Genomic DNA, 24,366 nt, shown 5'->3' on the forward strand with positions numbered 1-24,366 from the left:
ACACCACATGTATTGTTACAGTAAATTGTAAAGTAAGAGTTGCAAAAAACTACCTGTAGAAACTTTGCCGATTCAATGTTTGCAGTATTGATTGGATTAGAAAAATGCTTTGGGGCCCGGAGAGATAGCACAGCGGCGTTTGCCTTGCAAGCAGCCGATCCAGGACCAAAGGTGGTTGGTTCGAATCCCGGTGTCCCATATGGTCCCCTGTGCCTGCCAGGAGCTATTTCTGAGCAGACAGCCAGGAGTAACCCCTGAGCACCGCCAGGTGTGGCCCAAAAACCAAAAAAAAAAAAAAAATGCTTTGGAGCCAGAGATATACTACAATGGTAATGTGCTTGACTTGCATCTGGCCCACATGGATTTGATCCCCAGTATCCCATATCGTTCCCTGAGCATGCCCAGGAGTGATTCCTGAGTGCAGAGCCAGAGGGAACCCCTGAGCATCACAAGGTGTGACCTCAAAACCAAAAAAAGGTGCTGCAGTGAGGCCAGCAAGAGAGTACTGTGCTACAGTAGAGTGCTTGCCTTACATGCAGCTGGCATCCTATATGGTCACCTAAATACCACCAGGTATGATTCCTGAGCACAGAGCTGGGAAGGAGTAAAACCTGAACATCACCAGGTGTGTCCCCCAAAGAAACCCAGGAATAAAAAAAAGACACTGCTAAGTTTTTTCCTTGAAATTTTACAAATATTTATACCCCAACAGTGTGAAAATGTCTATTTCCACACATCCCTCTTAAGACAGTTTATACTTTTTCTTCTTTGTCAACATTATGATAGATGGAAAATTACTTTGCCACAGTCAGCAATGCTCAGGGTTTATTCCTGGTTCTGCACTAAGTAAATATTCCTAGTGGTGCTCATGGGTGCTCAGGGGATGCCAAAGATTGAACCCAGATTGTCCACGTTGCAAGGAAAACTCCATATCTACTGTACTGGCTTCACATGTATACACTGTCTTGACTGTGAATGAAACATCATCTAATATTGTTGGCCATTTAGCCTTGTTTTTGTAGCTTTTTTCCTAATTTTTAAAATCTTATTTAAAAGAATTCTGTTTTGGGCCACGGTTCAGTCCTCACCACTTTGACACCCCCTTCTTTCAGCACTGTACTAGGACTACACCCAGTACAGCATGTTACAGCAGAAAATAAAGGAATTCCATGTGTATTAAAGCAATTAGCCCATTCTAGCATATGCCTGATTCTATTTATATATTTTGTTATGAATTGAACCCAGAACATCACACATACAAAGGTGATTTCTACTACTTGAACCACCTTTCGACCTTTTTCTTCAGAGTATGTTGTTGGTAATATTATGCCATTAGTTTTATTATTTAAAGCCTTTGTATCTTTTTTTTTTTGGTTTTGGTTTTGGTTTTGGTTGTTTGTGTGTGTGTGTGTGTGTGTGTGTGTGTGTGTGTGTGTGTGTGTGTGTGTGTGTGTGGTTTTTGGGTCACACCCTGTGGCCTTCCAGGGACCCCGACCAGCGGGTAAAGCTGGGGACCACGTCAGTAATTCGCAATTCTCGAAGAAGAATCCGGCCTGAAATAGAAGAGGGACTGGGAAATAATGAGACTCGAGACGAGGGGATCCGATCAAGAGTCTGTTTAATAAAAGAAAAATTAGACCTTTTATAGACAATACAAAACAGAGAGAGTAGGGGCGAGGCACAGTAGGAATTGCTGTAATTTTCCACGGGAACATCTTGATTTTCCAAGGTTAATAAGATTATCATCAGTCAAGAGATTTACATTATTTTTGAGCAACAAAGTACAAAATCTAATCTCAGCTTGGGCCTTTTGACCCCTGTCTTTACAAGGACATCTTGGAGCCTAGTAACTCCCTAGCTCTAGGCTATTTCTATTTCTTTGGGTCCAAGGGCAAGGAAGGCCACATGCAGCTTGTAAGCACTTTGGCTAAGACTTTCAGAAACTTCATTTTGATTAGTGAGAGGGCTTTTTAATTATTCCAAACAGTCTCCAACAACACCCGGCAGTACTCAGGGGTTATTCCTGGCTCCAGGTTCAGAAATTGCTCCTGGCAGGCACGGGGACCATATGGGATGCAGGGATTTGAACCGATGACCTGCATGAAAGGCAAACACCTTACCTCCATGCTATCTCTCTGGCCCCAAGAAAGTCTTTTTTTTTTTTTTTTTTTTTTTTGGTTTTTGGGCCACACCTGTTTGACGCTCAGGGGTTACTCCTGGCTATGAGCTCAGAAATCGCCCCTGGCTTGGGGGGACCATATGGGACACCGGGGGATCGAACCGCTGTCCGTCCTACGCTAGTGCTTGCAAAGCAGACACCTTACCTCTAGCGCCACCTCCCTGGCCCCTAAAGCCTTTGTATCTTAATCTCATTTGTGAATACCTTTCTTGCTTCAAAATGTATTGAATACACTTAATATTCTCTTGCCCTTTTTTTTTTTTTTGGTTTGTTGGATTTTAATTTGGGGCGGGGGTTGTCTGAATACATTTTAGTCTTATACCCAGGGAAGGGATTCAACTCCCTTTTCTAATGCCCATGACTGACTCATGCCTCAAATTTACCTACTGTCCCACCACCATGTATGGAGGAATCTGTTCTTCCCTTCAGTCTGGCATGTCACCTTTGTCATATACTTTTATCTTCATATGGTTATCTTCATGTTTATTCTCTTCTTTTTTGATCTTTTCTATTTCATAACCAAACTTTTTTTTGTAGTAGCTTTATGTTTTCTGTCCCACAGATTTCTCTTGTTCTATTAAAGTAACTATCAGACAAGTTCAGAATCTTTTTATTTCTGGCAGCACTTAAAGTAGCTCTAGTGGCAAATGAATTGCTGATAGCAGATCAAGATGTAGACAAATCCATTGTAAGCAGGGACCCGAAATTTTTTAGGCTATAATGGCATTAAAAACCTTTATGAATCTGCCCAGCATGGGCAGAAGGTGAGATCTCAAGGAGTTATGTGGGTAGTAAAGGTTGACAAACTAGGCTTATATGACTATACTGGAGTAGGTTGTAACTTACGGGTCAGAATGAGGAAACCTTGCTCAGTTCTTCTTGGCCTGCTTGTGTTTTCTCTTGCTTGGAATGCTTACAGTACTTGTACAGCAGAAATCCCACGCCACAAACCCCAAGAAGCACAAGAGAGAAAAGTATGTACAGAGCAGTCTGGGCTTCCATTGTACCAAGTGTCAGGCCCAGGAACTGAACTTCCTCTTCTCTTGAAGGGCTGACTGTGGGACCAACATCTAGGAAAAGAACACAACAGACAGTTTATGCACTTATACAATTAGAACTGTCAATCCATGTTAACCTTTGCTAATCTTGTATCAGATCCTTGGGTACTCATGAGTACATTCCTGGAATGATATAGTGTTTGTCTTTCACTGACTTATGACTATAAGAAATAAAGTTGCTGGAGCTGAAGACATAGCACAGCGGTAGGGCCTTTGCCTTGCACATGGCTGACTCGGGATGGACCTGGGTTTGATTCCCAGCATATCCCATATTGTCCCCCGAGCCTACCAGGAGCTATTCATGAGCACAGAGCCAGGAGTAATCCCTGAGCACTGCCAGTATGACCCCAAAACCAAAATAAATAAAAATTGTCCAATGGAAAAGAAGGCCTAGAGAGGCAGAGATAAATCCGAACCCTTCACCTTAGATTTCCAGGACCATATCTCACCTGGCTGGAGACAAGGGTGTGGCCCTGTATGAGGGTCAGGAAAGCCATTGCACCGGGCTATCGTCGCATAGAATTTAGCAGATTCTTTGGGGATCCTCGGCAAAGAAGGGTCACTACGGTTCACATAATGCAGACCAAATCTCTCCGCATACCCAGTGGCCCATTCAAGGTTGTCCATCACACTCCAAACAGTATATCCTCGAAGATCCACGTTGTCCTGCACAGCTACCAAAAGAGAAGTCCTGGTATAGCAATCTTTGTCTTAAAAGACTCTTCTCCCACCTCTCCCCGAAAGCCTGCCAAGGCTCTCCCTACAGTCATCACTTGCCATTATGGTAAGCCCTTGAAGCTTTGAGAAAGGCCACATCCTTTGTATAAGAAAGTCATTGCTGCATTGTACTTGGTGCTCGGTCTAGAGTTTCCCAAAGTTTATGATAGTGCTTATCAGGGTTGCTGGTACTATTTGAAGTGGGAGCAGTAGTAGACTTGACTGCTTGGGAGCTTTTTCTGCTCACTTAAAGAGTAAGTAAGTTATCAGGGATCATTGATATTTTTCTTTTTTTTTTTTTTTTTTTTTTTTTTTTTGGTTTTTGAGTCACACCTGGCAGTGCTCAGGGGTTATTCCTGGCTCCAGGCTCAGAAATTGCTCCTGGCAGGCACAGGGGACCATATGGGGCGCCGGGATTCGAACCGATGACCTCCTGCATGAAAGGCAAACGCCTTACCTCCATGCTATCTCTCCGGCCCAGATATTTTTCTAAAAAGTGGAAGAAGTCCATCTAAGGTTGAGAGGCTGGTTTGTTTATTTTTGGTTTGGGAGTCACATCCAGCAGTTTCTCAGAGGTTGCTCATTCCTGGAAGGCTGGGGGATCATGTGGGATTCTGGATCAAACCCAAGTTGACTCATGTAAGGTAAGTTCCCTTCCCACTGTACTATCTCCCCAGTCCTCTGGAATCTTTGGTTTAAAAGGTTGAATGGAATCAGGTACAAGTGGTTTAATTCATTATGCCTAGTCATCAGCAATCCAAACTTCAAATCTCCTATGTGTTTACTTAGAGTGTTAATACTACTCCCTTAGGGTTTGGGGGGTGAGGGTGGGTCACACCGTGTGATTAGAGTTGACTCCTAGGGCCCAGAGAGATATCACAGCAGTAAGGTGTGTGTTTGCCTTGCACACGGCCGACCCAGGCGACCCAGGACAGACGGTGTTTCGAATCCTGGCATTCCATATGGTCCCCTGAGCCAACCAGGAGCGATTTATTAAGCGAAGAGCCAGGAGTATCACCCCAGCCCCAGCATTTATACTTTTGTACAGGAATCAGAATTAATTATCTTTTTTGATCCAATAAGAATCCAATTTTGTCATTTTCCCTATCCTCTTTTAGGTATATATCAAAAAGTGAAACTCTGGCAACTCCATAACACCTTATGTTAGTAAGGAAGTAGTCAACATTCTCTTTGTCCCAGTTCCTAAAAGATCAAAATTTTCACTTCTTGAAGGAAGATAATTATAAGTTTAGCTTATATATATATATATATATATGTATATGTATATATAGCCATATATATATGGTTCCTGTTGCCTTTTGCCATATATATGTGTATATATATATATACATACATATATATATAAAGAGAGAGAGAGAGAGAGAGAGAGAGAGAGAGGTTTTAACAACTTCCTTCACTTGGGTCACCTTTAAAGTAACAATTTGTTTTTGTTTTTGTTTTTGTTTTTGGGCCACACCTGGCAATGCTCAGAGGTTACTCCTGGCTGTCTGCTCAGAAATAGCTCCTGGCAGGCACGGGGGACCATATGGGACACCGGGATTCGAACCAACTACCTTAGGCTGCTTGCCTTACCGCTGTGCTATCTCTCTGGGCCCTAAAGTAACAATTTTTGTTCTGAGTAGTTCCTTGATGTTTCAAATTTAAATAGTTTTTCTTTTTGTTCTATGCTTTTTACAACACTGCTATTTTCACTGTTCCTAAACAAAGATTCCTCTTCTTTTCTGGTCTCTTGGCAATGGAGTACCAAATCTCCCTATTCCAAGTAAAAGAATTGCTGCCTGCAACCAGTTCACCACTTAGCTGATTCGACTTCTTTGACTGGGGACCTGGCTTGAGGACCTGGTTCTTTTGTCCTGCAGAGGACCATTGACTTCCTGACTGCCCTGCACCGATAGATTACATGATTAGCTAAAACCTTTAGGATCTGACCTAACTGAAACTTGGTAGGTAATGTAGAACAATACTTGGATATTGATATTTATTCCTACTCCCCCAATATTTTTTCTAAGGAAAAGGGAGGAAATATAAGAAAACAGAGACACTTATGGCCCCTGGTCATCCATAAAAGTGTTACTACCCTTTGGTCGGAGTGATCTCACAATGGTAGGACGTTTGCCTTGCATAAGGCTGACCCTGAATATACATTGGTTCGATTCCTGGAATCCCATATGGTCCCCCAAGCCAGGAGCGATTTCTGAGCACATAGCCAGGAGTAAACTCTGAGCATCACCAGTGTTACTACCCTTTAAGGGTGAAGACATCAATTACCAGAAGCTTGCCCTTTGTAAATGCCACAGGATGACAGTTGATGGGGGATACATAAAGCCCCAGGGTGAAGTGCTGGGGAGGCCAGGAGACTGCTGGTGCCATCCCTGCCAGATTGCTCTTGCTGAATTACTCTTGCTCTTGCTGAATTGTAGAGAAACTGTTTATGGACTCCGGGCTCCTTCTGGCTCCCTTTGCCTTTTGCCATCTTTCCTACTGCTCTGGGCCTAACAGTAACAACTTGTGGCATACTTGGGGAACCATGTGGTATTCTGGAAATTGAAGTTAGGTTGGCCTCAAGCACCCTATACCATACCCACAGCACTATTATTTTCTTTCTTTCTTTCTTTTCTTTCTTTCTTTCTTTCTTTCTTTCTTTCTTTCTTTCTTTCTTTCTTTCTTTCTTTCTTTCTTTCTTTCTTTCTTTCTTTCTTTCTTTCTTTCTTTCTTTCTTTCTTTCTTTCTTTCTTTCTTTCTTTCTTTCTTTTTTTTCTTTCTTCCTTCCTTCCTTCCTTCCTTCCTTCCTTCCTTCCTTCCTTCCTTCCTTCCTTCCTTCCTTCCTTCCTTCCTTCCTTCCTTCCTTCCTTCCTTCCTTCCTTCCTTCCTTCCTTCCTTCCCTCTCCCTCCCTCCTCCTCCCTCCCTCCCTCCCTCCCTCCCCTCCCTCCCTCCTCTCTCTCTCTCTCTCTCTCTCTCTTTCTTTCTTTCTTTCTTTCTTTCTTTCTTTCTTTCTTTCTTTCTTTCTTTCTTTCTTTCTTTTCTTTCCTTTCTTTTTTTTAGGTGCTACTAGAATGCATTGTATGTGGGAGGCCTTGGTTTAATCCCCAGAAATAATGCTTTCCTGAACTCTGACAGGAGTGATCTCGCAAAGCATTAACCATGCATTGACCCTTAGGTGTGATCCAAAAAACCATAATACTAAGAAGAAATAATTTTTTTTTTTTTTTTGGTTTTTTTGGGCCACACCCGGTAACGCTCAGGGGTTACTCCTGGCTATGCGCTCAGAAGTCGCTCCTGGCTTGGGGGACCATATGGGACGCCGGGGGATCGAACCGCGGTCCGTCTCCTAGGCTAGCGCAGGTAAGGCAGGCACCTTACCTCCAGCGCCACCGCCCGGCCCCAGAAGAAATAATTTATTCTTAGATTGTAAAGGTTTTAGTGGATCAGGATTTTTTGTTTTTGTTTTTTGGCCACACCCATTTGATGCTCAGGGGTTACTCCTGGCTAAGCGCTCAGAAATTACCCCTGGCTTGGGGGGACCATATGGGACGCCGGGGGATCGAACCACGGTCCTTCCTTGGCTAGTGCTTGCAAGGCAGACACCTTACCTCTAGCGCCACCTCACCAGCCCGGATCAGGATTTTCTAATGGGTTCTTTGGGTGCTGCCTTGCTGCTCTCACAAGATTCCTTCCTGCTGCCTTGTCATTTCCATCACAGACTGTTCTGCTGAGCATTCCTGCCAGCACCTGCCTAGACTGTTTTGAAGATCAGGGAGAAAGAGTTCAGGATCAAAAGTGCAAGTCTAACTGAATCAGGCCACAGTTGGCTGGCTGACCTTACATCTAGGAGAAAATAAATTTAGAGTAATCAAAGGAATATGAAGCCTAATCTTTCTCTGATTACTGGGGTTTATACTGCTGTATAGAGGTGGGCAGGTGTCAGAGCATGAAGGCATGGAGGAAGGTGGTCATCACCTTTGAGCGCCTCGTTGATGTAACTGCGGAGGTAATAGATCCTTGTCGTGTCATTGAGCTCCACTTTTCCCCGCTGGGACACACCATTCTCTGTGATGTAAATAGGAGGGTTGTTGTATTCCGCCTTTATCCAGTTCAGAATTTTTCTGAGGCCGAAAGGTGTCATTTTCAGCCAGAAAGAGCCAGAATCTGGCCAAGTGCGATCCGAGATAGAAGCAACTCCCCTAGAAGTTAAAAAAAAATGTGTAAATCTCATTATGAAAATTTGCACAAAAACACAGCAGGTTTTAGAATAGGAAAAGCCTTAGACTTTTAGACTTGAGAGGCCTAATTTAACCTTGAAGAGGTAAATTAAAAATACTATCAAAACAAGTTAAAATTTATAAAATATTAAAATAAAAAATAAAAACAATGGCCTTAGCCAATTCTCTTTTCACTAGTTTTATTTGGATACTCAGTGCTTACGTGACTTTGAACAAACCACATTAGCTATGTTCTCCACCTATCTAAGAGAATGGTCTATCCTAACCCCCTACAAGCTATCTGGACGGGGGACACAACATGGTGCTCAGAGGCCGGTCACACTTGGTAGTGCTGGGATTTGCTGGGATTCCCCTGGAGTTACTCAGATGCAAGGCAAAAACACCCTTAGCTCTGTGCTCCCTCCAGCCACCTCTGGCTCTCTTACAGACAGCTCATACAGATGTAAAGAGCAGTAGATTTTCTGGCTATAGCTTCAGTGGTGGAAAGCTACCGTGTCTGCAGAGTAGGCACTGTTAGACTCACCTATATTTGGCTACCAAGTGCAGCTACCCCAGGGCAGGGCCTTCATTTGAGTGGGGAGGGAGAAGACAGGCTAAAAACTGCCTCACATTTGAGGAGGAAGAGCTGCAGGCCAAAGGAGCATATGCCTTGTAGGGAGACTACTTGTTCCTTTTCAGCTCTGTCAGCAAACTTGATGCAAGTTCTGCTAGGGCCACCAGCTGCAGTGATGGGAGCGTCTGTTCACATATCTAATATACTTGCAATGTATATGATAGAACATTTCAATGAGGATATAACACAAATATATCTTGGCCTTTACCCCCAAAATGATTAAAAACGAACAAAAAAAAGGCTCTTGTTATTTTGACTGAAATGCATTTAAATGAAACAAATTTGATAAAATTAAGGGACAACAATCTTTTTCTTTTCATGGAAACAGAGTGATACTCCTAATGGGTAGAGCACTTGCCTTGCTCATGGCTGACCTGTGTTTGATCCCTGAGCCCACCAGGAGTGATCCCCAAAACTAGGCTAAGAGAAACCCGAGTATTGTGAGGAGTGACTCAAAAGCAAAACAAAATTTTTTTTCCTTAGAAATGTCAGACATGGGCCGGCGAGGTGGCGCTAGAGGTAAGGTGTCTGCCTTACAAGCGCTAGCCAAGGAAAGGACCACGGTTCGATCCCCCGGTGTCCCATATGGTCCCCCCAAGCCAGGGGCAATTTCTGAGCGCGTAGCCAGGAGTAACCCCTGAGCATCTAACGGGTGTGGCCCAAAAAACCAAAAAAAAAAAAAAAAAGAAATGTCAGACATGGGGCCGGAGCAATAGCACAGAGATAGGGCATTTGCCTTGCATGTGGCCAGCCCCAGATGGATCCAGGTTTGATTTTCGGCATCCTGAGCCTGCCAGGAATAACCCCTGAGCACTGCCAGATGTGGCCCAAAACGAAAAAAAGAAAAGAGTCAGACAACCCCCAAACATGTTTTAAGGAGATGATGCATCATGGAAATCCCAAAGGTCCTAATCTCTCACTATGAACTAATCACTCACTGTGAACTGTGAGTTGACAGGCACTGAAGGAAAGAGGGCCCGCATTTACAAGCCCAGAATCTGGCATGTGGGGGATTTTACTAAGGCTAGGCAGATCTCCAAGAGCTTGCTGACAGGCACGCTAGGCCTTCTGACCACACCCTGCTGATTGACCTACCTGTCTGCATCGAAGGAAGGGAGGGGATTGTCTAGGTTGTAGGCCAGGACAGTGGTGTAGTGGTTGAAACCAAAGAAGTCAAACGTGCCATTGATCCTTCTCTTCTCACTCTCCGTGAACTCTGGGAGCCTGGGTGGGAAAGAGACATGAGGACCTAGTTAGTGCTTCAGGAAGTCACTGTTCGGACGAATGTCCGAAAACAGGGAATGTGTGTGTTGGGGTGGGGGAGAGACACTAGTCAAGAGCAAGAAGGGTGTTTTCCATCTTCTGAAGAGCTGAGGTTCCTCCAACCACACTATAAACCTTTCTTGTTTCACATCCTCTTTCTGTTGGGAAATGAAACCAGATTTTCTTTTATAAGCCCCCTTCAGGGTCACCCACACATTTTTTTTTTATTGAAACCATTGTGATTTACAAAGTTCTTCATAGTTGGGTTTAGACACATAATGTTTCACCAATGTCAATCTCCCTCCACCAATGTTCCCAGCATCCAGCCCGTGCTACAACCTCTTGCCCCCCAGCCTGCCAAAGTTATAGGCTTATTTTAAGTTTTGATTGTTAACGTTTAATTTCATTGTTGTTGACTCTGGCTTGGATATTTAGTTCTGTCCTTGGATATTTAGTTCTGTTCCTTTTTTAAAATCTCCACCAATACACCTGAGACCTCTTGTCCCCTGTCTTCTATCTTTTCATATTTGAATTTCTCCTCTTCCATTCAATTTCTTCCCTTTTCCTCGCTATACTCAGTGGCCAAGAGTGTTCTCAGCAACTCCCATTTAAACCATTTCATTTCTTCATGAAGTTATTCTAAATTCCACATATAAGTGATATTCTTCTGTACCTATCCTTTTTCTGGTTTAAAAGTCACCCACTTATTAAAAAATTAGCCTTCACCATGTGAGAGACAGGCAGGCAGATGGGGGGCCCTGGCTATGAATTTCTCAGGAAGTAATAAAACAAAAAAGGTGGGGTATCTAAAGAGTTCACTGTCACCAGTCCTAAAGCAACTAAATCAAAGACATGAAAGGACCCAGAAACAGGTCTACTAAGACAGAAACTGTCGGGGCTACAATCTCTCCCTGGTTTTCTACTCCTCCCAGTGATATCAATATGCAACTTCTGTCTTTGCCATCTATAATTAAAATGTTTGGAATAAAGAACTGGCCTGAAGTACACAACTTGAGACTAATACTTTGTAATATTACCTTTATATTTTGTATTATACAGTTACTTTGTATAATTTGATGGTGGTGGGGTTAGGCCACTTCCAGTGATGTGCAGGGGTTACTCCTTGCTCTGCAATTAAAAATTCCTGGCCAGCTTGGGGGACCATATGGAATGCCAGGGATGGAACCCATATCGGTCTTGGGTTGGCTACGTGCAAGGCAAATGCCTATCGCTATACTATCGCTCCGTCGCCTACTCTGTGTAATTTGTATTAACAGTTGTTCTGTTTTGCTTCAAAATATAACCATTGAAATTGAAAGTACTGGGGCCTGCGAGGTGGCGCTAGAGGTAAGTTGTCTGCCTTGCAAGCGCTAGCCAAGGAAAGACTGCGGTTCGATCCCCAGCATCCCATATGGTCCCCCCAAGCCAGGGGCAATTCCTGAGCTCTTAGCCAGGAGTAACCCCTAAGCATCAAACGGGTGTGACCCGAAAAACCAAAAAAAAAAAAAAAATTGAAAGTACTGAAATTCTGAGGCTTAGGATTTTATGTTCACTTGATTTTACCACATTTCATTTTCTCATGTGGTGAAGCATTTTACCCGTACTCTGAAATGCTATTCACTTTGATCATCATGTCTTTGCTGTTGGCATTACAGGATCCTCAAAGGCAAACTTATTCCTAATGCAGCCTGATTGGGAGGACCTGGGACTGCTAATTTAGGGTTGCATTGTTTTATTCCTGCAATTAGCACCTGTCCACCATACCATCTATGCACAGGCAGATACAATCAAGGCTCTACATCAATGGCTTTAAAACTTTCTATACCTATGAACCTTTCTGAAGCACCAATCCTTGGACCAATGTTTCAAGACATCTGGCCTAGTGATTGTTCTGCTTGGGCATATAAAAGTATATTAATCTTTCTGTTATTGTACACCTGAGGATCAAGCCTTCCCTCCCAGGATACCAGACAAATCACACAGATGGTAAAGCTCTTGCCATGCACACTGCCAACCTGTACTGGATTCCCAGTCCCTCATATAGTTTTTCAAGCCCAGCCAGTAGTGATCCTTGGGTACGGATCCAAAAGTAAGCCCTGAGAACCATTGTGATGACCAATGAGCAATCAAGCAAAAACAAACAAGAAAAACCTGAAATGAAAGCAGGAAAATAAAGTCCTGAAAGTTAGGCTCTCAATTCTTTTTTTTTTTTTTTTTTTTTTTTTGTGGTTTTTGGGTCACACCCGGCAGTGCTCAGGGGTTATTCCTGGCTCCAGGCTCAGAAATTGCTCCTGGCAGGCACAGGGGACCATATGAGAACCGATGACCTCCTGCATGAAAGGTAAACGCGGGGCCGGGTAGGTGGCGCTGGAGGTAAGGTGTCTGCCTTGCAAGCGCTAGCCAAGGAAGGACCGCGGTTCGATCCCCCGGTGTCCCATATGGTCCCCCCAAGCCAGGGGCGATTTCTGAGCTCATAGCCAGGAGTAACCCCTGAGCGTCAAACGGGTGTGGCCCAAAAACCAAAAAAAAAAAAAAAAAAAAAAAAAAAGAAAGGTAAACGCCTTACCTCCATGCTATCTCTCCGGCCCCAGGCTCTCAATTCTTAACTCAGCATTCAGCAGTGGCTCCCCTCAGAGTCTGGGACATCAAGGCTAAGCCTTGTGCTGACCCTCCAGGTCCTCTGCTTTGCGACCTTTGATACCAGGCTCTCTCCCTACTCTTGGCTGCAGATTCCTAATTCCAGATTGTTCTCATCCCCTTTCCCCTTGGTGGAATGGCCAACAACAATGCTGTTTGTTGACTAGGCCAAGCTTGAGTGAAAATTCCTCCTGGCCTCTGAAGCTTTCTGGTTCTTCTAGCCCCTCTGATCTTATCTTTGGAATTTTTGTGCATAAATGGGGATGTAGTTATCTAAAGTGCTGAAGATGCTGGGAGACAAACTAAGGAGATCAGACTTGAGCTCCACTTCTTTGTTTTTTTTCTGTTTTGTTTTTAGTTTTTGAGTCACACCTGGCAGCGCTCAGGGGTCACTCCTGGCTCCGCACACAGAAATGGCTCCTGGCAGGCTCGGGGGACCATATGGGATGCTAGGATTCGAACCACTGACCTTCTGCATGCAAGACAAATGCCTCACCTCCATGCTATCTCTCCAGCACCCTTGTTTTTTGTTTTTGTTTTTGTTTTTGTTTTTTTTTGAGCCACACCAGATAATGCTCAGAATTTACTCGTGATTCTTTTTTTTTTTGTTTTTTTTTGTTTGTTTGTTTTTGGGCCACACCCGGCGGTGCTCAGGGATTACTCCTGGCTGTCTGCTCAGAAATAGCTCCTGGCAGGCACGGGGGACCATATGGGACACCGGGATTCGAACCAACCACCTTTGGTCCTGGATCGGCTGTTTGCAAGGCAAACGCCGCTGTGCTATCTCTCCCGGCCCCTTACTCGTGATTCTTACTCAGGATTTACTCCTGGTGGGGCCCAAGAGACCATACAGAATGCTGGGGATTAAACTCAGGTCAGCCTCATGCAAGGCATGTATCCTACCCGCTGTTGCTACTGCCCCTTAGGTCCACTTCTTGAGTGCAGCATGCCAGATATGCCTGAGACCAGCACTTAGTCACTTGTTTGTTCCATACCAGAGTTGGCTCATCAGGCCTTTTGTATGTGGCAGGAGCACACACAACTATTTGGGGAGCCAGTAGTTCTGACGACACAGTGTGGGGCCCCTGCATGCAAAGTATATACTCCACTCCTTTGAGTCATCTTCCCAACACTGGCAAAGAGGACCTTTCAGCAGTCTGCTCAACACAACTTGTGTTTAAAGGGAGATGCCAACATAACTATGTTGCTGTTAGGAAAAATAAAATCATGAAATTTGCTGATACATGGATAGACATGGAGAGTATCATGCTGAGTGAAATAAAAAAAGAAAACAGGGACAGACAGAATGATCACACTCATTTATGGGATATTAAAAAAACATAGTACGAGAATATAGTCCAAAAACAATAAAAATGGAGGAGTGCAGTTAGGATAGAGAAGCGGTCACTATACAATAATAGTTGGAAATAGAGGGCAGAATGACAATACAATTAGCATGCAGCTAATCCAGATTCAATCCCTGACACCCCCAAAGCATCCTCAGGAATTATTCCTGTGTACAGAGCTAGGATTAAATTTTGAGCACAGTGGACTGTGACACAAAAACAAACAATTAGAAATGATTACTCTAGAGCTGAGAGGAGGTAAAATAATATGCATGGTACATTTTTAGTATCTGTATAGCACTTTTTACACAGTGCCTAAAAGGAAAAAGGGGAAAGTGAGAGAGAAAGAGGGAAGAGAGAGAGAGAGAGAAAGAGAGAGAGAAGAAAAATACCACAAGCTGGGGGACAACAGAAGGGACATGGGTGGCAAGTAATGAACACTGGAAAAGGCATGAGTGTTGGAACATTATATGACTGACACAACTGTCAACAACTTTTTAACTCTGTATCTAATGGTGATTCAATTAAAATATTTTAATGAAAAATTAAGGGAGATACTGAGATTATTTATTTTCATGTCCAAGAGGGAAGGAGAGAGAAATAGCCTTTGAGTTCCTTGAACCCTCTTTTACTTACTGTTATATCACACCCTGCATCTCCCAAAAACAAAGGTGTTTTCCTAACTTCCTCTTTCCTTTTCACCTATCCCTTTGAGAAGCTTGATATAGGTACTTTTGTCACTCACCCGACACGCCCCCTCCTGGATTGTAAGTAAAGTTTGGCTTGGCATGCGGAGAGAAACCATGAGGTTAGAACAGGGGTCTCAAATTCAATTTACCTGGGGGCCACAGGAGGCAAAGTCGGGGTGAGGCAGGGCCGCATAAGGGATTTCACAAAAAAAGTCCTCAAATGTCATTATTAACAGTTTTAATTATTTCTTCGGAACATGAATAGAACATTGAGTGAAGATCATGAACAGTTCTTCTGAACATGGCATCTTTTGCCTATTCTTTGCCGCCAGAGACTTGACAGCGCTTCTTCTCACAAATCTGAACCACATTTGGCTTTAGAGAGGAAGCAGTTGAGATCCTCAGTATGGCTTGAAGATGATCATCATTAAGTTTAGACCTGTACTTTGACTTCTTGAAGTTCAATGTAGAAAATAACTTTTCACACCAATATGTGCTCCCAAAAAAGCACATGATGCGCTTGAACATTTGGGAAAACTCAAGGAAGCTGGGGGGCAATTCTCTCAAAAATTGCCCATGCATGTCTGCTTTTCCACTAACCTCCCTGAACTTGGCCTTGAGATCAGAGTTGCATTGCAGGTCAATGAGCTCCATTTGAAGAACAGGAGGGGCATCTTGAACATCAAAGGAAAAGGGGTCCACAAAAATTTGGAAAGTGGTTCTGTGCTTTTTGAAGTCTGCAAATCTGTGATCAAATTCCTTCTCTAGTTTAAAAATAGCATCAACATATTTCTCACCACTGAATGGTATGCCTGCATCCACAAGTTCCTTGCATGCTGGGCAATGGCAAAGGTTTGTCTGAGAGAGCTGGGATTTCCATCACACAAGTTTTGTGGAGAATGCTTTCACGTTGTCATAGGCAGCACTGTTAAGCTGCTCCGGGCATTGTAACATCTTGATTCGTACATTCAGCTTATGTGTGATGTCAACAAGAAAAGCTAAGTCCATGAGCCATTTGTGATCACTCAACTCAGAAACAGCATTCCCATCCTTCTCATGAAGGCTTTCACTTCTCTCAACTCAAAAAATCTTTTCAGGACATTTCCCCTGCTGAGCCAATTGTACCTCGGTGAAATAGAGCACATCTCCATATTCTGACTCCATTTCCTCTAAAAAAGCACGGAACCTCCTGTGCTTTAAGCCCCTGGATCTGATTTGGTTGATGCATTTCATAACAACATTCATCACATTGTCACACGGCAGGCATTTACAGCAAAGGGCCTGCTGATGGATAATGCAGTGAAGAGCAATGGCCTTCTCTACACCCTCCTCTTCAAGTTTTTTTTGAACAAGTGCCACCAGTCCATTTTTCCTCCCTGTCTTCGATGGCGCTCCATCGGTTATTATTCCAACAAGCCTCTTCCATGGCAAACCTGCATTCTCAATGGCATCACACAGATGCCGAAATATCTCATTAGCGGTGGTCTGGCTAATAATGCATTGGAATTATTGTGAGCAGCTCCTCTGTCAATTCAAAATTGCAATCAACACCATGGACATAGATTGTGAGCTGCGCAGTTGCGTCTGTTATATCTGTGCCCTCGTCAAGAGCAACTGAGTATGCATCAAAACATTTGGCTTTTTCACACAGTTGATGATAAATGTCACTTGACATGTCAGAAATGCGCTCTGCCACAGTATTGGCAGAAAGGCTGATTTTGCTAAACTGACCTTTCTTTTCCGGACAGATAGTACTTGCAGCCTGTAACATGCATTTTTTTGTTGTTTTGTTTTGTTTTTTGGCCACACCCGTTTGATTCTCAGGGGTTACTCCTGGCTAAGCACTCAGAAATTGCCCCTGGCTTGGGGGGACCATATGGGACACCGGGGGATCAAACCGCGGTGTAACATGCATTTTTTTTTTAACAAACTCTCCTGTGAATAGTTTCCCTGCCTTAACAATCATCTCACATTGGGCCCGGAGAGATAGCACAGCGGCGTTTGCCTTGCAAGCAGCCGATCCAGGACCAAAGGTGGTTGGTTCGAATCCCGGTGTCCCATATGGTCCCCTGTGCTTGCCAGGAGCTATTTCTGAGCAGACAGCCAGGATTAACTCCTGAGCATCGGCCGGGTGTGACCCAAAAACCAAAAAAACAAAACAAAACAAAAAAAAAACAATCATCTCACTAACCATTAACTAGCTTCGACTGATGCAACATCCTCTTTGGTTGCTTTCTTGAAGAAATCTTGTTGCGGGCCCGGAGAGATAGCACAGCGGTGTTTGCCTTGCAAGCAGCCAATCCAGGACCAAAGGTGGTTGGTTCGAATCCCGGTGTCCCATATGGTCCCCCGTGCCTGCCAGGAGCTATTTCTGAGCAGCCAGCCAGGAGTAACCCCTGAACAATGCCGGGTGTGGCCCAAAAAAAAAAGAGAAAAAAAAAAAGAAATCTTGTTGCCACATTAGACATGCTTTAAGACTGGCAACCCGCTTGGCTCTCTCATTTCCTTGATATTTTGCACATTCCTCAGCATGTTCAGTTGAATAATGGCGTTTCAAGTTGTATTCCTTGTGCACTGCAACTTTCTCTGAGCAAATAAGACATGTGGGGATGCTCCTGTACTCAACAAAGAAATACTGTGTCTCCCACTTTTCCTGAAATTGTCTGTGCTCGTCATCAATCTTTCTCTTCACTGCAGGCTTTGATGAAGTCATGATGAAGGTATGACAAAATCTAATTCTGTAATAAACTTCTCTCCTTTAGGCCTCCAATAATGCAAGGGACAGTGGGCAGGAGCAGCAAAAATGACATCTGCACTAGGCGCAAAGTATTCACGATTATTCGCCTACCGAATATTCGCAATAAAAAATTGCATTAGTAAGAAAAAAATCACAAAAAATCGCATTAAACATTTGCATACCCCGAATGGAACTGCTCGGGGCATGCGAATGTTTATTGCGATTTTTTTCTTACTAATGCGATTTTTATTGCGATTATTCGGTAAGCAAATAATCGCTAATACTGTGATATTTGAAAGCCAGCCTCGGGCCACAAAATGTTGTACAGAGGGCCGCAAATGGCCCTCGGGCTGCGAGTTTGAGACCCCTGGGTTAGAAGCTAACTGACTCCAGATTCTCCTGACTAGCTTGGTTTATTAATTATTCGTGGCTACCCTGCTTTAGATCTGTTCACCCAGGGTTGGAAACATGCTGTAAAAGGGGTGATTTTGCAAATGACGATCCTTTGAGTGAGCTTGTAGATAGCTAATATGCTCCCAAAAGGATAGGCTACTCTATTTGGACTACACACAGCATCTCTAATTCCTGCAGTTTGAGTCTTAATCCAGAATATGGCCTAGAATTTAACAGTCTAGTTTAAATTCCATCTCCATCACTTAATAAATAAGTGGATATCTGTGCTATAATCTTTGTGGCTGTTTATTCATCTTTTTTTTTTTTTTTTTGTGGTTTTTGGGTCACACCCGGCAGTGCTCAGGGGTTATTCCTGGCTCCAGGCTCAGAAATTGCTCCTGGCAGGCACGGGGGACCATATGGGACACCGGGATTCGAACCGATGACCTCCTGCATGAAAGGCAAACACCTTACCTCCATGCTATCTCTCCGGCCCCTGTTTATTCATCTTTAAGAACAGAAGTGTCATGGGCCGGAGCAAGGCACAGTGGTAGGGTGTTTGCCTTGCACATGGCTGACCTTGAATGGACTACAATTCAGTCTCCCAGCATTCCATATGGTCCCCAAGCCAGGAGCAATTTATTTCTTCTTCTTTCTTCTTCTTCTTTCTTCTTCTTCTTTCTTTTCTTCTTCTTTCTTCTTCTTCTTCTTCTTCTTCTTCTTCTTCTTCTTCTTCTTCTTCTTCTTCTTCTTCTTCTTCTTCTTCTTCTTCTTCTTCTTCTTCTTCTTCTTCTTCTTCTTCTTCTTCTTCTTCTTCTTCTTCTTCTTCTTCTTTTGGTTTTTGGGCCACACCCAGTGATGATGCTCAGGGGTTACTCCTGGCTGTGTGCTCAGAAATCACTCCTGGCTTGGGGGACCATATGGGATGCCGGGGGATCGATCCATCCTAGGCTAACACGTGTAAGGCATACGCCTTATGCCATGTGCCACCTCCCTGGCCCCATCCAAGAGCAATTTCTGAATGCATAGACAGGAGTAACCCCTGAGCATCACTGGGTGTGCCCCCCCCAAAAAAGAACAAAATGTCAATAGAATGGGAGAGGTAGTACAGAAGTAAAGTGTTGTCTTGCTTCTGTTTGCTCATTAGCATCACATATAATACCTGAACACCACCATGAGTGACCCTTGAGCACAGAGCAGGAGTAAATCCTGAGCACAACTGAGTGCAGCCCAACCAACCACTCCCTGTCTGGAAAAAATGTTTTAAATGTTTCTAGAAGATAAGTGTTGGATGATTTTGCTGCAGTTGATGGTGCTGTTTCCAAGGAGAATAGAACTTCGGTGCAAAGCATCATAGCCTATTGACCAAATACCAAAAGTGCAGAACTGACCAACACTGTGGTTCTCTCTGCATTCTTTCACTGATGGGTAAACCAGGAAAGGGCAAGCTGAGGACATGGTCTCTGGAATTAAGTTGTGGGTTGTAAAAAAGAGGATCCAAGTTTTGAAGAATAGCAGCAATAATAACATCTGCTTTTTGTCAAGCTCACAGCAGTGCTGAGGCCTGCACAAATATCTTCTCATATTTACACTCATGTTGAATCTTCTGGTAAGCGTGAAGCTCAGAAAAAGAATCACTTGCCTAAGACTTGCCTATCTGATCCCAGGGGTTATACTTCCAGTCCCTCACCATCCACTCATGGGCCTCCATTTAGCATCACAGACCAGGTTATGGGCACTGGAACCTACCGAGACTTGTTGAGACCAGAGGCCAAACTTTTGTCACGGATCCGGGTCTTCATCACCTCATTGTAATCTCCATTCTTGAAGATAGGATGTGCAAACCAGCCTCCCATAAACTGCACAGGGGTAAGAGGATATCAGTCAGCTTCAGTGTTAGCATGTGGGCACACCAACTACAGCATCATCTCTGTCCTAAAGTTGTTGACCTCAGAGCCCAACTCTATTCTGTAAACCCCCAATTGAGGAGTCAGGATGCATGCCTTACCTGAGCCTGAGCCACTTTGCAGGTGTCATCACAGGGTTCCTCAACCATTACTGGGTGCAGCCCTGGAGCCCTAAGAACCAACTGAGTAACGCCAGTACTCAGGACAGCACCACAACTGTGTCTTGCTGCATTGAAACGTTGGCCTAGTTGGCTGTGAATCACTTGGTGTGACCCTGGGGCCCTAAGCACCACTTGAGAGACTCCTTCAAAAAGCACCAAAAAAAAAAAAAAAAAAAAAAGAGAGTCCAAACCTAAACCCAACATGTGTGGTTTGTGCATGCGTATGTGTTTATACGTGCTGAGGAACCAACACAAGGCTTCAAACATGTGAGACAGATACTCTCGCTACCATCCACCTCAGTCTTTGACTAGTTCTTGTCTGACCATTTGTATTCTGAGCTTTAATCATCTGGTCATCACTGCCTGATGGCCCTTAAAAGGGTCCACATGAGCAGGAAAAACAGGGTATCTCTAGGCTGTTGGAGCCTCACGCACTTCAAGCAGGTCTTCCTCAGATGCTGAAGGAATGACCAGAACGTTCTGGGAAGGCCTGTTGCAAGGTTTTCCTGACTGGGCCGAGAACATGTTTTCACTCACTTTGCTTTGCAGCCCCAAATGGGAATTTGTCATCTACTTTGAATAAGGCCATCCTCATTCCCAGCATGCATGGCACCCTAATTCTATCTTGTTGGGGTACCAAGAGGCTGTGTCTTTCTCCCCTCACCTGCTGGCTAATACAAAAGTGTGGGGTGAGGACTCTAAAGAGCTCCTGCTTCGGGCCCGGAGAGATAGCACAGCGGTGTTTGCCTTGAAAGCAGCCAATCCAGGACCAAATGTGGTTGGTTCGAATCCTGGTATCCCATATGGTCCCCCGTGCCTGCCAGGAGCTATTTCTGAGCAGACAGCCAGGAGTAAGCCCTGAGCACTGCTGGGTGTGGCCCAAAAACCAAAAAAAAAAAAAAAAAAAAAAAAAAAGAGCTCCTGCTTCACATGCGAGAGAGATGGGTTCTATTCTTGGCACTACTGAGGTCCCTGAGCACCGAGATATGAGTAGCCCCTGAACATCTCCAGGTGTGACTCCCAAAAAACATCAGGAATAGATGGGATGAGAACTGACATTTATGCTCAGACCAGGTGAGCCTTAGCACACATATGCTGACACACACTCAGATTGGATTTGGTTCCTGTGAAAACCAGTCCACATGGATCATGCACACGACTCTAGGGCGGCAAATAGCTCAGTCTGATAACCCTAACCTCAATGTTAGGGTTTTGATTTTTGAATAACAATTGCAATTTTTTGGGGGGGTCACACCCAGCAGTGCTTAGGGGTTATTCCTGGCTCCAGGCTCAGAAATTGCTCCTGGCGGGCACGGGGGACCATATGAAACGCTGGGATTCGAACCGATGACCTCCTGCATGAAAGGCAAACGCCTTACCTCCATGCTATCTCTCCGTCCCAACAATTGCATTTTTTTTTTTTTTTTTGGTTTTTGGGCCACACCCTGTGACGCTCAGGGGTTACTCCTGGCTATGCGCTCAGAAGTTGCTCCTGGCTTCTTGGGGGACCATATGGGACGCTGGGGGATCGAACCGTGGTCCGTCCTAGGCTAGCGCAGGCAAGGCAGGCACCTTACCTCCAGCGCCACTGCCCGGCCCCAACAATTGCAATTTTAAGTTACAAATCCATGCATCCAAATTTGGGGTTATAATTCATTTTGTTACAAGACTTTTCCTTCTGTTTGGCCACACCCAGCAGTGCTTAGGGCTTACTTTTGGTTCTGCACTCAGGGATCATTCTGGCTGGGAGATCATTGGTGGTACCGTAAATCAAACCTGGATCTGCCATGTTCAAGGCAAGTGGCTTATCCCCTATAATATATCCCTGGCCTGTAAAATCAAACTCTTATTTGCATTTATTTGATCACCTTTGCCTAATTATTTTGTGAAGAATTTGGCAAATCATTGCCTTTAATGTCCCCTTAGAATGCCTGACGTCCATAGAGGGGCCAGAGTGATAGCACAGCAGGTAGCGTGTTTGCCTTGCACAAGGTCAACTTAAGTCAATCTCCATATGGGATATCCCCATATCCCCATATGGTACCCTGAGCCTGCCAGGAGCAATTTCTGAGCACAGAGCCAGGAGTAACCCCTGAGTGCCACTGGGTGTGGCCCAAAACCAAAAAAAAAAAAAAAAAAAAAAAAAAACGAAAAAGAAAAGAATCTCCTATAGAGCTCATGTGAATGAATATGGAGAGACACTCTTGGTTCTCCTTCCAGACACTGACACTTGGGAGGAATCTTCACACAACATCCAGGGAAAGGCCATCCTAGGACAAGACTATCTGGTCAGGGGTCCAGACCGAAATAAAGGTAGATCATGCTGTTCACACTTGCTTACAATATCTCTTTCCGAAGAGAAAAAATCATGACCAACATCTTAATTAAATTCATGGAATTTGGGGCCGGAGAGATAGCATGGGGGTAAGATGTTTGCCTTTCATGCAGAAGGTCATCGGTTCGAATCCCGGCATCCCATATGGTCCCCCGTGCCTGCCAGGAGCAATTTCTGAGAATGGAGCCAAGAGTAATCCCTGAACACTGCCAGGTGTGACCCAAAAACCACAAAAAAAAAAAAAATTTCATGGAATTTGAGAACTCGAGGCTCAAATGAATGAATGCCTCAATCTATGCACTTTTTAAAAAAGGGACTAAATAAAGTTGGATGGTGACACCTGCAGGCCAAGGGCAATATCGCAGCCCTGTTCTATGTGCCTCAATATTCAAACTGGAGATTGAAGAATGCATTTCTATTAGCTGGCTTCATACCACTGTTAAGGATGCTACTCATACAATTACTTACATAAATATTTTATTTTAAAATTTGTCTATGCTTACAAGATTTTTTCTTTTCAGTTTTTTGGGCTACAACCTGCTTTGCTAGGGGCCTACTCCTACTCAGCTCAGGCATCATTTCTAGGAGTTTGGGGGACTGTAGGAGGTCCCAGGGTACCATGTATAAGGCAAGTACCCTTCATGTTGTACTATCTCTCTCTCCCTGCAAGATGCTTATTTTTTGGGGGGGTTTACACCCAGCAGCGCTCAGGAGCCACTCCTGGCTCTACGCTCAGAAATCACTCCTGGCAGGCTTGGGGGACCATATGGGATGCCGGGATTCAAACCACCGTCCTTCTGCATGCAAGGCAAATGACCCACCTCCATGCTATCTCTTTGGCCCAAGATCTTTATTTTTAAGACTTAAAGAAAAACAACCTCTATAACTTTTCATCATAGAAAACTGTTGAAGGTATTAGGCCATTTTCCATACATGAGAAAACCAAGCTACAAAAGGGTGGGACCAGAGCCAGAGTCAGTACAGTGGGTAGGGCACTTTCCTTGTATGTTGCCAACCTGATTTTGATCCTGGGCATCTCATATGGTCACCCAAGTACTATCAAAAGTAATTCCTGCATGCAGAGACAGGAGTAATCCTTGAACCTCACTAGGTGTCCCGTCACCAAAAAAAAGTCTGGGACTATTTCGCCAAGATCACAAAATCAGGTCAGAGAAAAACAGGGCCAAGGTCCTCAATCTTTATTTCACAACTTAATTCTGCATCCATCAAATCATGAGAGGAAAGGAAAGAAGGTGAAAACAATAACTAGAGGGAAACAGACCTGGATGTATCTCCTCGCTGCTTCCACATCCTCCTGGTTAGAGGGGTCTCGGGGCTCAGCCCAATCACTGTTGATGGTGATAGAAATGATGCCGCCTTGACTGGCACGATACACGTCATTATATAGATGCCAGGCCTCAGCATGAGCCTTTATTAGGTTGTGGCCAACAATGTAGGGGGCAGTAGCAGGCCTAAAGGAGATTCCTGCAAAAAAAACCAAAACATCAGTGATGAGTGAGCACACTGAGAGTTCTCTTTGCCCATAGACGTCTCAGTGTGTTTGGGACAGAGTTGAGATCTTGGTCTAGGAAGAGGATATTCAAACCCTCTTACCCACTTTTTTTTTTTGTTGTTGTTTTTGGGCCATGCCCAGCGGTGCTCAGGGGTTACTCATGGCTGTCTGCTCAGAAATAGCAGGCACGGGGGACCATATGGGACACCGGGATTCGAACCAACCACCTTTGGTCCTGGATCGGCTGCTTGCAAGGCAAACACCGCTGTGCTATCTCTCCGGGCCCCTCTTACCCACTTTTTATTATTTTTTTAAATAAATAGATACTCTTTTCGTTTGTTTTGGGGGGCACAACTAGTGACGTCCAGAGGTTACACCCGGCTTTGCACTCAGAGATCACTCCTGGCAGTACTCAGGGGACTGTATGGGGTACCAGGGATCTAACATGCGTTGGCTGTGTGCAAGGCAAGTGTCCTACCCACTGTTCTATTGGTCTGGCACCCTGATCCATTTATTACTAGTCTACTTGGGGCAAGTAATTTAGTCATTCCATTTCTGCATCTTCCAAGTTGGCAG

General features: G+C 44.3%; 1 protein-coding gene across 1 annotated transcript in view; it reads right to left on the reverse strand.

Annotated features, from left to right (window-relative positions):
• Nucleotides 1-3,028: 3,028 nt before the first annotated feature.
• Nucleotides 3,029-24,366, reverse strand: part of LCT (lactase) — a 70,122-nt gene continuing 48,784 nt past the window's right edge. Inside the window, exons 14-19 of the mRNA XM_049773582.1 lie at nt 23,560-23,762; nt 19,624-19,733; nt 9,905-10,033; nt 7,934-8,157; nt 3,687-3,911; nt 3,029-3,249 (exon numbers count right to left, since the gene is read on the reverse strand). Coding sequence (XP_049629539.1) covers nt 3,029-3,249; nt 3,687-3,911; nt 7,934-8,157; nt 9,905-10,033; nt 19,624-19,733; nt 23,560-23,762 — 1,112 coding nt within the window. The remainder of the gene's footprint in view (nt 3,250-3,686; nt 3,912-7,933; nt 8,158-9,904; nt 10,034-19,623; nt 19,734-23,559; nt 23,763-24,366) is intronic.

Source organism: Suncus etruscus, chromosome 5 (assembly GCF_024139225.1).
Source record: "Suncus etruscus isolate mSunEtr1 chromosome 5, mSunEtr1.pri.cur, whole genome shotgun sequence".
Lineage (NCBI taxonomy): Eukaryota > Metazoa > Chordata > Mammalia > Eulipotyphla > Soricidae > Suncus > Suncus etruscus.